The sequence below is a fragment of the Falco naumanni genome, chromosome 4, assembly GCF_017639655.2.
Source record: "Falco naumanni isolate bFalNau1 chromosome 4, bFalNau1.pat, whole genome shotgun sequence".
Taxonomy (NCBI): Eukaryota; Metazoa; Chordata; class Aves; order Falconiformes; family Falconidae; genus Falco; species Falco naumanni.
Genome location: NC_054057.1, coordinates 57,227,973 through 57,241,282, shown reverse-complemented (window position 1 = coordinate 57,241,282; position 13,310 = coordinate 57,227,973). Strand labels below are relative to the sequence as shown.

At 43.7% G+C, this 13,310-nt stretch overlaps 1 protein-coding gene across 1 annotated transcript in view; it reads left to right on the top strand.

The window, feature by feature from the left end:
• Positions 1-13,310, top strand: part of OXSR1 (oxidative stress responsive kinase 1) — a 93,626-nt gene that overhangs the window by 45,927 nt on the left and 34,389 nt on the right. The window contains exon 5 of the mRNA XM_040591347.1: positions 12,652-12,707. Coding sequence (XP_040447281.1) covers positions 12,652-12,707 — 56 coding nt within the window. The remainder of the gene's footprint in view (positions 1-12,651; positions 12,708-13,310) is intronic.

Here is a 13,310-nt window from a genome sequence, read left to right as displayed (position 1 = left end):
ACACCTAGGTGAAAATGACTTGATAAAGTTAGAGACACAGGATGGGTGAATTAATGTAGTTAGCACATCTGAAGTTGGACAGCCAGGCTGGTGGCAGAGCCCAAAGGGATGTAATTTTGGACCCAATTGTAATTTTGTGGGTGCTACTGACCTGAAGTGGGGACAGATTGGTACTGCTGTAAATCATCAGTGAGATCAGAGAATATATGTCTGACAGTGGAGCTGCTTGATCCTTTTAAATTATGCATCATGTTAAATGGGTAAATTAAGTTAACACATAGAAAACTGGGTTAATGAAATTCTGCTGCTGCTGCTTCTTACTCTCTGTAAGCCTGCCTTGAACTTACTGCCACTTCCAATTAAGGTTTGGGGAGCTGGCTTCGTGTGGAAGTGTAAATCCCTGCTTTGGACTGGCGAGTAGTTTGATAGTATTCTCTAGAGGAGATTAGAAAGCCAAATATCTAGTGAAGGCTTAAATTATAATTTTTTGGTTTACTTTCCTAATTAACAGCCAGGGTGAAGCTGAGCCATTGTTCAGCCACAAATGCGTAAGTTTTCTGCGTTGTCCAAAGTGACTTTTTTTTTGCTTTCGTCTTGCGAGGGCAGTTGGGAAGTGTCTGAGGCCTTACGGAAAAGACAAAGGAGAAGGCAGAATCGGTTTCATTTTCATGAAACACTCTATAGCAAGGTAACTATTCCAGATGATCCCTGTCTTACTCTGAAAACAGCACTGCCTCCTGTATCTGGGAGTTGGCAGCTCTCTGCCTTCGTGCCATGTGCCTGTCCTTGGCTGTGTCTCCTATGCTAGCTGCTGCCATCCCCATTGTGGTGTTCTGTGTAGCGTGGTGATCCCAATGACAACTTGAAATCCTAGTGATCCGGCTCATGTTAAGTGGATCAAATACCTGGGCACTGGCCAGTGTGCCGAGGACAGAGGGCCAGACTCAGAAACCTTCGGATGAAGCTGTCATGCAGGAATCTGCTCAGACACATTTTTTTATAGAAGTCGAGCAGGACTGATGTGCTACGAGGGGTTGCTCCCAGGCTAACCTTGTCTGGGTGACACACAGGGTATGTTGTACTTCTCCTTTTGGATTCTGATTCCTCTGTGTATTTGGGGATTAGCAGGAGTATGATGAATGTCTTGGAAATAAAACTAAAGCAAAACCAACCCAAGGGGTTTTATTGCTTAAAAAGACTTGTTGGAGGGAAGTTCCAGGCTTTTTCAGGTGGTGCTCTTCGTGGCAGTCTGATGAATCATGCTGATTAACTGTTATAAAGTCTCTCTGTCTTTCTCCCTATTTTTATCTCTGAGCTTATCTTCTGTTCATGATTAGCTGTTGTGTAACTGAATATTTTAGTCCAGGTGAAATGATACGTTGCTCAAATATAACCAGATTCTCCTATTGCTGCATAATGTGATACTCATGCTTTTTTGTAAAAACAAAAAAGCTTAGAAAGTGGTTTAGGGTTGCATCCACTTGAAATATTGGCATGGCAGTGATCCAGCTATTAATTTGTTTGTTGCTCTACTTGGGGGCGAGAGGTGCAACAGCACATTTGATATGTTGAATTAGATCAGCTTGTGCCCCCATACATACAGAATGTTTTGGGGTTTTTTTTGGTGTCTTTTCAAAATCAGTTTTCTGAGCGTGGGGCAGCAGCGTACCATGGCAGCTGTTTGAATGTTGCTTTGAAGAGACCCTGGAAAACAATATTCTTGCTGTGCTTTTATGCCAAATATATTAGCTTACTTTTTGGATCTTAGGATGGTTTCGAGACAGGATCAAAGTTTGTCTGCCTCTTCTACCTATATTAAAAGGAAATAATTTTTGAAAAAAAGATGCTTGTATGTGAGCACATACACATGAGTGTGGGTTTTGCAGAAGTGCTCTTCCAGTAGTGAGTTTCAGATTTAAGGTGATGGATATATTTTTGGCAGAACTCGGCTGTCCTACAGAACTCAAGCTTAATTTTCACATAGCTGATTAATGCATTGATTGTAGTGCTGGCAGGTTTTGGGGTTAAACTGGATTTCAGTATGCTTCTGATTATATTGACTACTGAAATACTGTATTTTTTTGTTTCTGTAGCAATACTGTAGGAGAACTTCGCAACCATCCTCTCCATAGTGCTATAATCTCGTTTTCAGGAGTGTGTTTTGGAGCTGAAGTTGCGTAGGAAAGAATTGAGGAATGTATAATGGAATGCGGAGCCTTTAATCTCTAATTGCCAGTTTGATTTTTAAGTCAGGACACTGGTAATTTGAAAGCTAGCTATTGCTCAGCTGTGGGAAGTAGAATTTCATGTTCAGAGAAGTATACTTTGGTCTCTTCTCTCTTCTGGTACAGAATGGGCAGGAATAACCTTTAGAGGCAGTTGTCAATATAAATTTTAAAGCTTTAATTTGTAAACAGTTCAGTAGCCAGAACAATAGAAATGTTACTCTTGGGTGTCTTGATGGGAAGGAAGAAAAAGTGCTGCTCTAGATTGTACTGAGCATTCCACCACCACCCCCCACCCCCCCCCCCGATAAACACCTTGCTGTGCAGCATCAAGGGCCCAAGAACCACAGAGTTGCCACTCTGTAACAGCAGTCAGGCTGGGGTATATTGTGGTGGTTTGGCAAACCGGCATGTTCTCCTGGTGCCTGTTTCTTCCACTGCATCATCCAGAAATTCATTGTGGTTTTTTTTTTTTTAAAAAAAATGTTTCCCTGTGGTTGCAGAGAGAAAATACAAACCAGATGTAAATCCTAAATCTGCAGACAACCAGAAACAATAGCTCCTGTGGAGATGGTTTTCCTCGAGGTGGATAAAGACAGCCTCTACTCTGAGACTTAAAACCTTGGCAATGAAAACTGGTGGTAAATATCACTGGGATGAAAGCGCAGGAGTGCTGGGGGCCCTGTGGTAATGTCAGTGCCCCAGCCCACAGGGGCTCCCTGCGTTACAAGGTTCTGTGTCCCGATAATGCCTGAAGCGGAGCGCTTGCTGTATGGCTGTTGCATTCAGGTATTTGTCCCTGTGTCATTCTCCTTGGTCCCAGGTGCTGCCTCTGGATTTTGTCACTGGGTGTCCTCCAGTTACTCAAAATAACTTTGAGTTTAGTCCAAGGGAAAAACAACTTTTTGGTACAACTACTGTGCACCTTATTAAAAAGGAGGTGAGTTTTTAGGTCCGTCCATCCACTCCACCCCCCCACTCCAACTCCTGGCTTTGCTTACATGAAGATGAGAAGCAGGAAAGAGATCATCAACAGGAGATGGGGGTTGGGAAGATCTCTGAAAAGTTCAGCAGCAGCAAGGACAGGTTCCGGTCAATGATCCATGACTGAGTTGCACACTCAACTAACATGGTTTCTAGCAATTCCTGTGTTGTCAAGAGCATTTGGTATGTGATTTGATATGTTTCCAGGGGGAATAATCTTCACTCCCTGTCTGCAGCATTAATTGTATCAGGTGAAAATGTAACGCGCTCTTAGTTTTTGACTTTGAAGAAACCAAGTGCCATTCACAGGTACCTACAACCACTTTGTCTGTGATGTCCTTCTCATGTTACTGCTTTTCTCTGGTGTAGATACTGGGATGAGATCACCCAGTACAGTCCTGCAGCACATCTCCAGCAGTAGGGTAACTGTTTATATCACTGGTGTTCATCCTTCCTACTATGATGCATTAAGTGAATAACTCACATCATAAAGATGGCTTTGACTATGGTCCCCTGTTGTAATGCAGGTATTCTGGCCTTCATGGATCCTAAAAGCTGCATGTGTGGAGATGCCTTAAGCATTTATTCAGACCACTGCAGCCTTTTCATTCGTGTCTTATGCTAAAGGATGAGGAAAAGGTCACTTGCTAAATTTGTGTGGTAACAAATTAAGCACACTTGAAAATTTTGCAAGGCTGCATCAGAAATTTTTTGCATGTTTACTAGATCAAATTATATCCTGTCTTGCAGAGTTCTTACAAAACTTTTAACATTAAAAAATTATTTAATACTTTGAAAACCAAAGTGAGACAAAACCCATGCACATTTACGACAACAAATAGGGAACTGCCACATACATTTATCATTTTATGGTAGCCTGGAAAGCATCACCAACTTAGACTGAGAGTGCCAAGAGGACTGTTTCGGTTGTACACATAGCCAATGTTATAACTGCTTTCTCCATTTCAATAGGAATAGTTGGATGAAATAAGGAGATCCTTTCCTATGCTGGCTGTGCTTAAAACTGTCATCTTCTAGATGTTGGAGAAGGAAGTTGAGGGGGCAAGTCTCTTGTGAGTCCTGGTGGTCTTGAATTTTTCCTGTGTCATGTTGCAGACATTGCTGAGCAAGAGCTGTGGGTGGCTTCGTAGATAGGGATGGCTCTTGGCTGCGTAGTGGATTGCCTTGGATCTTGTGTGTGTATAGATAGATGTACACTGCTTCTCCAGAACAGGGCTGCTTACTCCTTTTTGGAAATTAAGACTTTTTTGAGCTGCCCTATATCTAAAAGTTTGGGCCATACTTGATCGAAGTTGATGATGTGTTTACTGGAATGGACTTTCATCTCTCCCTTGTGGCAGGGCCAAGGCAGGGAGATGTGTGAATCACTGGCTTTCCTATTTCTTTTGCTACCTGATCCATCTTGTACTCCCAACTGTGTAGTTTTGGGGAAATTCCTATTTCTGACCACACTAGGAATGTGTTTCAGCATCAGGAGATGCTGCAGCATGGTGGCATGCATTGCTAGTATTGTCATATGAAGCACGCTCATAATGTGCAACAAGAAATAATTTGACATGAAACGTTGAAATAAAGCCATATTATAACTTGACTATTTTTCTCTGTTACCAATGACTAAGGTAGGGCCTCCCGAAAATATCTGGGCCTCCAGGATAGGAGGCAGACCTTGTGACTCCAGTTTGCTGTGTGCTGCTTTTCATGCAGCAGCTGTTAAAGGAGCTTTGTGCCTTGTCCCCACTTCAGTCCTTAGGAAGTAGGATCAGGAAATGGAAGGACTGAATAGATTAATTTGTGGAAGAAATCCTGTACATTTTTAGCTGCTGTTCAATGGTATGAAAACTTGATTTCTAAGGCCTGCACGGCAGGGTCCTTTTCTTATGGGGGATACAAGAGGAAAAACCTGAAGTTTTGACTGAATAGGGGAAGCTTTAAAAAGTGGTGTACAAGGTTAGAGATGTAGCTTCTCTCTTGCATTGGCTGCTGAAATGCTGAAGCTTGTCAGAAGCCCTAGCTGCTTGGCAAATCCTCCTTGCCATATGCTGTTATTACAACAATGATGTGCATTGTGATGAACATGTGAAGCAACAGCCTCGTTTTGTGGGAGGAAGAAGTGGGTCAGTTGCGGTTGGTATGATTAGATAGTCTCCGTGTTGGGACATAGGGCTAGATCTAGTGTTTGTAGCACTTTATTATCTGGCTGAAGGAGGTGATGTGTCTGAAAACTGTTTAAGGGTTTGGTTTTAGCTGGAACAACTTCCCCCAAACTGATGTGCAGTTGAGGTTACTTCAGCACTGATGCTGGGCTGAAGGTATGGTGACGGAAGGTAAAATCCAAGGCAGACAGGATCTGTCATTGAACCGCACCTTCCTTTAACCATTATTAGGCTTGTAAACACGTGGGAAGAGAAGGAATTGATGAGAGCGCAAAACGTCAAAGGCTTAAATTGGCACAGGACCAAAAAGCATAAGCTGGACATAATTTGCTAAGATAAAGAAAAGTTGCAGGCGCTGCGATAACAGTGGCTGTGTGGCAGGCAGGAATGCATTAAGTGATGTGACACACTGCTTGCTGTCTTGCTTCATGTTGGAGACTTGCACCAAGTTAGCCCAAGGTCTGCAACTCTCTTTACTGCCTCAGCATCTTACCATCCCCTGGAGCTATTTGGATAACTAAGATGACAGTGAATTTCAGGAGGATCCTCCTGCAGCTTTCTTTGGTGAACTGTCCCTTGTCTGAGCTGACAGAGCAACTTAACCTAAAACGAATCTGACTTGACTCATGGTTTCTTGGACCCCAAACCCTCTACTTAAAGCAGCAGCCCGCTTCTGAAGCGTTGGAGGGCAAAAAATCAGAAGGCGTTAATTGTACCTTGGAAGTGCTTTGTGGATCATTTGAAAGATGTTTTAGCTAAAGTGAAGTACAATGGGAGATTAATTTCTTGTGTAGCCCTTACTGTTTGCCTATGCCAGGAGACTGGATGCGGTTATTTCTCCCAAGAGGTCTCTTCACTGTGCTGAATGTGATCTGCCTGGATTTTAAAGGTAGGGCATGGAGAAAGCAAGTACTTTACGTACTTGTATAGCTCATCTTGTTGGAAGCTGACGGTCCTTTCCAGTAGGCTTTGCCTGCACACCCCTCTGTTTGCAAGGCCACAGTCTGTCAGTCGCTTCTGCTGTTCAAAGCCTTGTTTCACACAGATTAAAAGAACCCCAAAGAGCTTTTTTATATTCCTGATAACACTGGATTATTTGTCTACCTTTCTCCAGGCATTAAAATGGCAGTTAAAAAGCCTTTAACTATTCCTACCTACCTAGCCCCCACGAAGCTGGGCTTTTAAAACTACCTCTACCATTTATGAGACCCAGGGTAAATCATGAGTTGCCTTGTGCTGCTGGCATTTAGCTCTTGTGTTGAGGCCCTGATCATTCACCACGGCCCAGCAGCCAGCAGAGCAGCTCAGAGAAGAGGGTAGGAGTAGTCACTGTTCTTCCCTGATCCTGAGCAATGAAGTGTGTTGCTGGGCTGGTCCCCTGCTGTAATTTATAGCAGCCTGGCTGCTGCTGCTGGTCCTGGCTGCCAGTGGCCGCAAGGGCCTGCTGAGAGGACTGTGGATGAGCAGGGATGAAGCAAGCTGTGGACTTGGCCCTCTTCCCCCTGCTTATGCCTGCCTCAGCAGGGAGGCTGGAGAGAGGGGTATGGAAGTTGCTTTGCCAGCTCTGTGCCGTTGGAAGACCTTCAAGCTTTGGGAGATGTTCCCGCATCCAGCTCTGCAGACTTTCAGTACAGCACTGTTAACAGACAGTAATTGCATCTTGCCCAAGAGTTTGGGACTTAAGGCTCAACCCTGGGGCATGAATGTGTTGGTATACACAGCTTTTCTGATTGGGAGCAGGGAGCATGCTAAGGTACAGTGCTTCTAATGCAGTTGTTTTGAATGCCCTCTCCTACGTTGTACTCGATGCTGACATTTGAGGGTGTAAAAATACTACTCTGCTTGCATGCTCCCAGCCTAGTTTCAGTTTTGCAGCTCTGTCTCAAAGGGTAAAGCTTTTGTGTATAGCCTGCTTTTTATATGTTGGCTTATAAGGCAAAGGGGAGAGGTGACATAGGTAATAGCATATCATTGAAAGCAGAGTAATGTATGGTAGTAGAGAGAAGAATAGTACTGATTTTGTGTATAATGTCACATATTGCTTCATATTTAACTGTATGTAGAGAAGCTGTCCTGGAAGTATTTTGCGAATTACTCAGAACAGTGTCAACTCCAGGAATTGGTTGCATTCAGTATAAATATTTTGAGTTATTCATTACCATTAACAGAAAATAGTAATTCTTGTATCTTGCACCTTCTCTTTTTTTACATGAAACTTGGCAGAACCAACCACTCCTTCCTCATGCCAAATTATGCACTGTAGAGTTCAGTCCATGAAAATTTATTGTTACAGTTGATGTAAATTGCATCTAATGGGCAGATGACTCATGGCTCTGCTGACAGCCAGCATTGCATAGTAAAGGCACATATGAGCAGGTTGGAAGCAAAGGCATAGTAAACAGGGCCTGTCTCCATTTCCCTCTTCATATGACAGTTTTCTTCTCAGTGCTAGGCTACAGAAGTCCTGGGATGCCACTCTTTACTTAGGTCACATGTATCATGGCTGCAGTGGCCTTAACAAACTGTCCTAGCTATTGCTTCCAATGTAGACTTTTGAACACAAGCCAAGTGAATCCTTTTTGATTTCCAAACAAAAGAGGCTTGTTTAAAAAGCAGTAAGTTAACGTGCTTCATTGCTTTTCTTGCAGGTACCAGTTCTTTTAAGTCTGTAATACGGAGTTTTATTGCATATGCCGGGATTGCAGAGTTGCAGCTGGTTATTGGTAACACTGTTGTCCATTATGGACCAGCAAGTCTTGCTTTTTCCCTTCGACAACCATTATGTGGCAGCACCAAGGATTGAGGCCTATGGGTGAGGGCAGATCAGATCATTCAGCAGCATTTTAAGGAGTTGTGCAGGCTTTTTTGTACTGGGAACAAGGCATGAAGATACAGTTCCTGTAGTTCCGCCCTTGCCCTGTTGAAAAATTTACTGGGGTGTGTGTGTGGGTTGTGGGAACACTGCACTCAAAACTGGGGAGCATCATCTCATTGCCTTCCTGTGCTCCCAAGTCTCCTGTAGCTAGATGCTTGGTTGTAATTTTGTTGCATCAGGGATCAGTTTTGGTTATATAGTGCCTAATGGCTATGGCCCAGCCCTAACCTGGAGGCATTAATGTGATCTAACTGGTACGTTAGTGTTTGGTCACACTGGGAAGCTAAACCAGTTTGGAATGCAGATGAGGAGGAATTTCTGCCCTGCTGCGAAACACTTCAAGGCAGATGTGGAGAATCCAGCTTTGCACTGGATTGAGTCCAAACCCCTTTTCCCACTCTCGTTGTGAAGTATGAGGTAAATAAAAACATAATTGTTACTTTGCGGAAGGGCTCTTGGAGGCTTTAGAAGAGAGGAAGATGACAGTTACAGAGCGGCAATGTCGGAAACTACGGTAGCATTTGTTAAACTACTGTCAAGAAACTTTACTCCATCCTTCTGTAACTTTATTTAAAGTGTGATATAATTACTGTTTATGCCACAGCCTAAAGCTGCTTCCTGTTTCCAGCATAGCAATTATGCCAGAGGCACACCATTTATTCCACCATATCAGCCCAGGATATGGTCATTACCACATTAATAGGAAGTACCTTCAAATTGGTACACTTGGCAATAACTATATCCTGGAGTAACAAACTTCTCGCCATTCAGCTTGCAAGTTTATAAGCATCTCCTAATGAGAATGAACAGGAAAGCACCATTCTTCTCTCCCCTGCCCCATTGCTCTAAATGCAGTTAATTAAGATTAAAGATGGTTTTAAAGGAGGACCTAATATGAAGATGCTGCTGGTGACACCAGTATGTGCTAAAGAAAGGGATCTTTGTTCGCCCAATGTTGCTGCTGCTTGATGTTCACCTGGTGCTCTTGCAGAGGGCGACACAATGCCAATACACTGGGGGAGGAATGGGAAGGCTGGAAGTTGCCTCTATGGTACAGTAACTCCGAAACAGAGTCAGTGTCCCCAGACAGCTTGCTGCCGATCTGTTTTGTTGCTCTGGGGTGGAGTGTACCACGCTGGGGTGAGTAATGGTCTTTTCAGAGGGTTGGTCACCCAGAGGAAATGCCACATCAAGTGGTGATTTAATTCTTCAGCCTTGGATATTTGGCAGTGGCTGTTGTTGGCCTCCTGGATTTTTTATTGTAGCAACGACTTGTTTTAATTTCTTGAACCAGCTTGGAGCACCATATTTACTGACTTTTGTTTCCAACGAGAAATTATATAAGTTTTAATTAATCCAAGCTGAAGTTAAAAAGAAAACAGACCTCTGCATTGGAGGGGGTTAAGGAACTGGAGTCCTTTGTCTCTCTTCCTATGGGATTCAATCTGAGGGCTTGTTCCACTGCTTTAGGCACTCCCCGTACAGCTTGCTCTGTTACGGTAGGATGTTCTGGTGGTACTGAGTGCATGCTGCTTTCTGGCCAGCTGTTGCTGTGTCCGTGAAACCTGCTTGAGATGGTTTGGACTCAAGTGTATGATGGTTTAGACTTGGTCCTTAGTTCTGCTTAAAAACTTCTGGGCACTTCCTTCATTGCTGAGCGTGGTCTGCTTTGGGGGCCTGGTAAGCTACACACACTGTCATGCTGGCAGGAGAAGCTTGGGAAGGCTGTAAGGTACCACACAGCCCAGCTTATTGGGGAAGTGCTACAGCGTCCTGGGCTGCCTTGGAGTACAGATGGAAGAGGAAATTACTGTTGCTTGTGTCCATCTTCAGTAAAAGGAACAATAACTTCAATAGGCAACCTCGATGTGTGCTATTTCTTTCCCCATAACCTGGAACTGGCAGGCAGCTTCAAAAGGGCCTCATGCATCTTATCTGTTGCAGGAGAACTGGTCTGGATAAACACTTCCAGTAGGACTGGAGAGTTTCCTGAACGCCCTCTGTTCCCTCTGAATTAGCACTGGTATGAGGGGGGATTTCTGGAGATGGCTGCGCCTGTGCCAAGCACATTTCATGCTGCGTGAGCCAGCTCCTTACCTAGGAAGCAGCAGACTTGGGCGTTGTTGTGCTCTCATGGCTCCATGTGATCATGGGTTTGCATCCCAAAGGCATCTTCTACCTAAACATTGGCAGGAAGCTTTTCCATTCCCTCACTGCTACGGACTGAGTGCTTTGTGGGAGTGCAGGGGTTACTCAGGTTTGTATCTTTCATGGTGATTAAGTTTCTACAGCTCCGGTTGTAGTGGATTTGGCCAACAGATGCTAAGAGGGGGGTAGCATAGCTACATGCTTAATGTTGTATTTAATCCCTTCGGTTCCCTCTGTCTGTTTAAAAGTCTCCATCCATTGCAGTGCTGATGCTTTCTTGTCTGCAATGGCTGCAGCTGTTAATTGCAGGAAGAAAACAAACTAATGCTTCTTGGAGGGAAGGCTGACTTGCCCCTAAATGCATTTCTGTGTATTTGGCCAATAAAATGGGCAGGACTGGAGCTGACTGGCAGCAGTTGTTTTACCTTTGTCTGTTTACTCCGGCATCGCTGTCATAGTGTACTACTGCTTTGAGTCCCATCCTGCTATCCAGCTTCTCAAGGCTATCTCACCGTACAACTTCAGTGTTCCCATATAGTTGTATTCAAGTGTTCTTGATCATTAAAACACATTAATTTTCCTGCACTTGCTCTTACACTTGTGTTTCAAACAGGGATTAGGCTCCAAGATGGTCACTGCTGGCAATAAGCGTACATTTCGCAGGACTTGAAATACTCGTTTGAAGGCTAAAGGCTACTGTCAGCTGTGGTTTGCTGTTAAAGTCATCTTTAGTGGGACTGTCCTATGGACAGCCTTTGTTCACTTCTGTTCTGCTGTACGCTGGGGGAGAGCCTTGCCATGCCGATGTCCTTGACTGGGTACTGGGAACAATCTAACAAATGCTAAAGCTGGAGAGGATGTGTTTAAAATTATCCTGGCCTGGAACTGGCAGCGGCCCAGACTCTTCTTCATAAGAGCAAGGCCAGGAAGGAGGAGATTTCCAGGGCCTGACCGGGGCTCTTTGGCCAGGCCATCATGCCAGTTCTGTTCTCATGATGCATGAGGGAGAAGAGAAAAAATAGCTTCTGACTTCTGTGTGTGTGTGTGTCTGAAAGGATTTCAGGTATTTGCAAAAGGCCATGGAGGGAGAATCTGCTTGGTTTGGTTTGGTTCCCCCCTGCCCCCATCTTCCATGCAGGTGGCTTCTGTTAAGGAGAGGTGTATTGTGAATTGCTGGCTATTCACACGCATCCATTCCCCAGGCAGTTGCTTTTCTTGCAGCCCGTCTTGAGAGAGCACCTGTATGTGCTCTGGGTCTGCATGGTTTCCTCGCCAGTGCAAGCTTAGCAGCTGTGCTGCTGAATGTGGATGTCAGCTATAGAGGTGCTTCTCCTGGCTTTGTGTGGGTAGCAGCCTGTGAAAATAAGCTGTAAAACTTCAAAGCATGTTTTGGAGCGAAGGTAGCGTTTCCCTCCAGGATGGAGAAGTGCTGCTATTAACCTAACAAACCAGAGTGTTTTTGGGGGTTGAAAGGGTATAGTACAGTAACTTTCGTAGCACATGCTGAATGTTCTTGTGCATTCGATGACTTTGGTTAAAAAAAAAAAAAAAAAAAAAAAAAAAAAAACAAAAAAATTACCAGGGAGACATTTTCTCTAAAGTTGAGATTTCACAGGACAGATGAGTGGCCCTGCTTTCCCATTCTCCCCATCTGTGTTGTACCAGCTCCGCTCACCTGACCTTTGGTAACGTGGTTTGCTTTATTACGCCACGAGCAAACAACTTTTCTATCAGGATTTTCACTCGTGTATGGGGCTAAACTCTTTTCCTGAGGAAATGCCTGAACACCTCCGGGGCTGGCGAGCAGGGAGACTTGGGGCTGGGGAAAAATAGGATGCTTTCAGCTGTAGTGACACTACATCAACTCGCTGTTTCTTGAAGTTTGCTCCCCCCCCCAAAGGATATATGAGTATCAAACCAGTGCTAGGTTCTGTTTTCATGTTTTTAACTAACTTGATAACCTGGGACAAACCTCTTTTCTTGTCTTTTTGAGGATACCCTTCTGATGAGTTTTTCAATTTTTATGTGTGTAGTACTTTGCTACTGGCTGTAAATCATGCAAATACTACTTAGTGTCTATTGAATTTACAACTGGTGTTAAGTCCCTACTGTTCCTGCATGATTGGAAGCAAGACTTGCTAATGCAAGAAACAAAAATATAAGAAACAATAACATTTTAATGTATTTTAGTTATTGAAGGAAAGATTTAATGACTTCCACTTATTGTTGCTTTATCTTTCTGCAGGGATGTGAAAGCAGGAAATATTCTTCTTGGAGAAGATGGCTCAGTGCAAATTGCAGGTAACTTTCTTGGCAGCTTTGATTAAACATTAGGTGTAACTGTTACCCAGAGAGATAGTTTAATGATCAAGAAACCTACTTAAAAATGTTAACTTCAAGAAGCCCCACAGTTCTTAAAACAAACAAACAAAACAAAAACAACAACACCAAAAACCCCAACAATAAAGAAACCACAGACCAAAACAAAACAAAAACCCCCAAACAACTCAGAATTTATTACATCTTATCTTAAAATACTGTTCTTTGGAATACTGGCAATCAGTATGAATAAATCCTGTGACTGTTAAGTCCTCAGAATCAATAGGTGACATAAAATTCTTGGCATATGCTAGTCAGATTTTTAAAACAGCCAGTTCATAGGTGTGGGAGTGGGCTGCACAGACCGAACTGGTTTATTACCGGTGCGTAAGGTGGTTTTCAAAAGGACTGTGGTGAACAGTGGATAGATTCATCAGAAGGAAACTGATATGTCTGATGGTGTAAGTCGCTTGCATCTTTGCCTTAATGAAGTATCTGCCAGTCAAACGCTCACGTGCATGCTCCCCAGTCCGTTTCAGTTGAACCAAGTGGCGGAGTGCCTGCTTAACTGCCCTAACCTAGCCT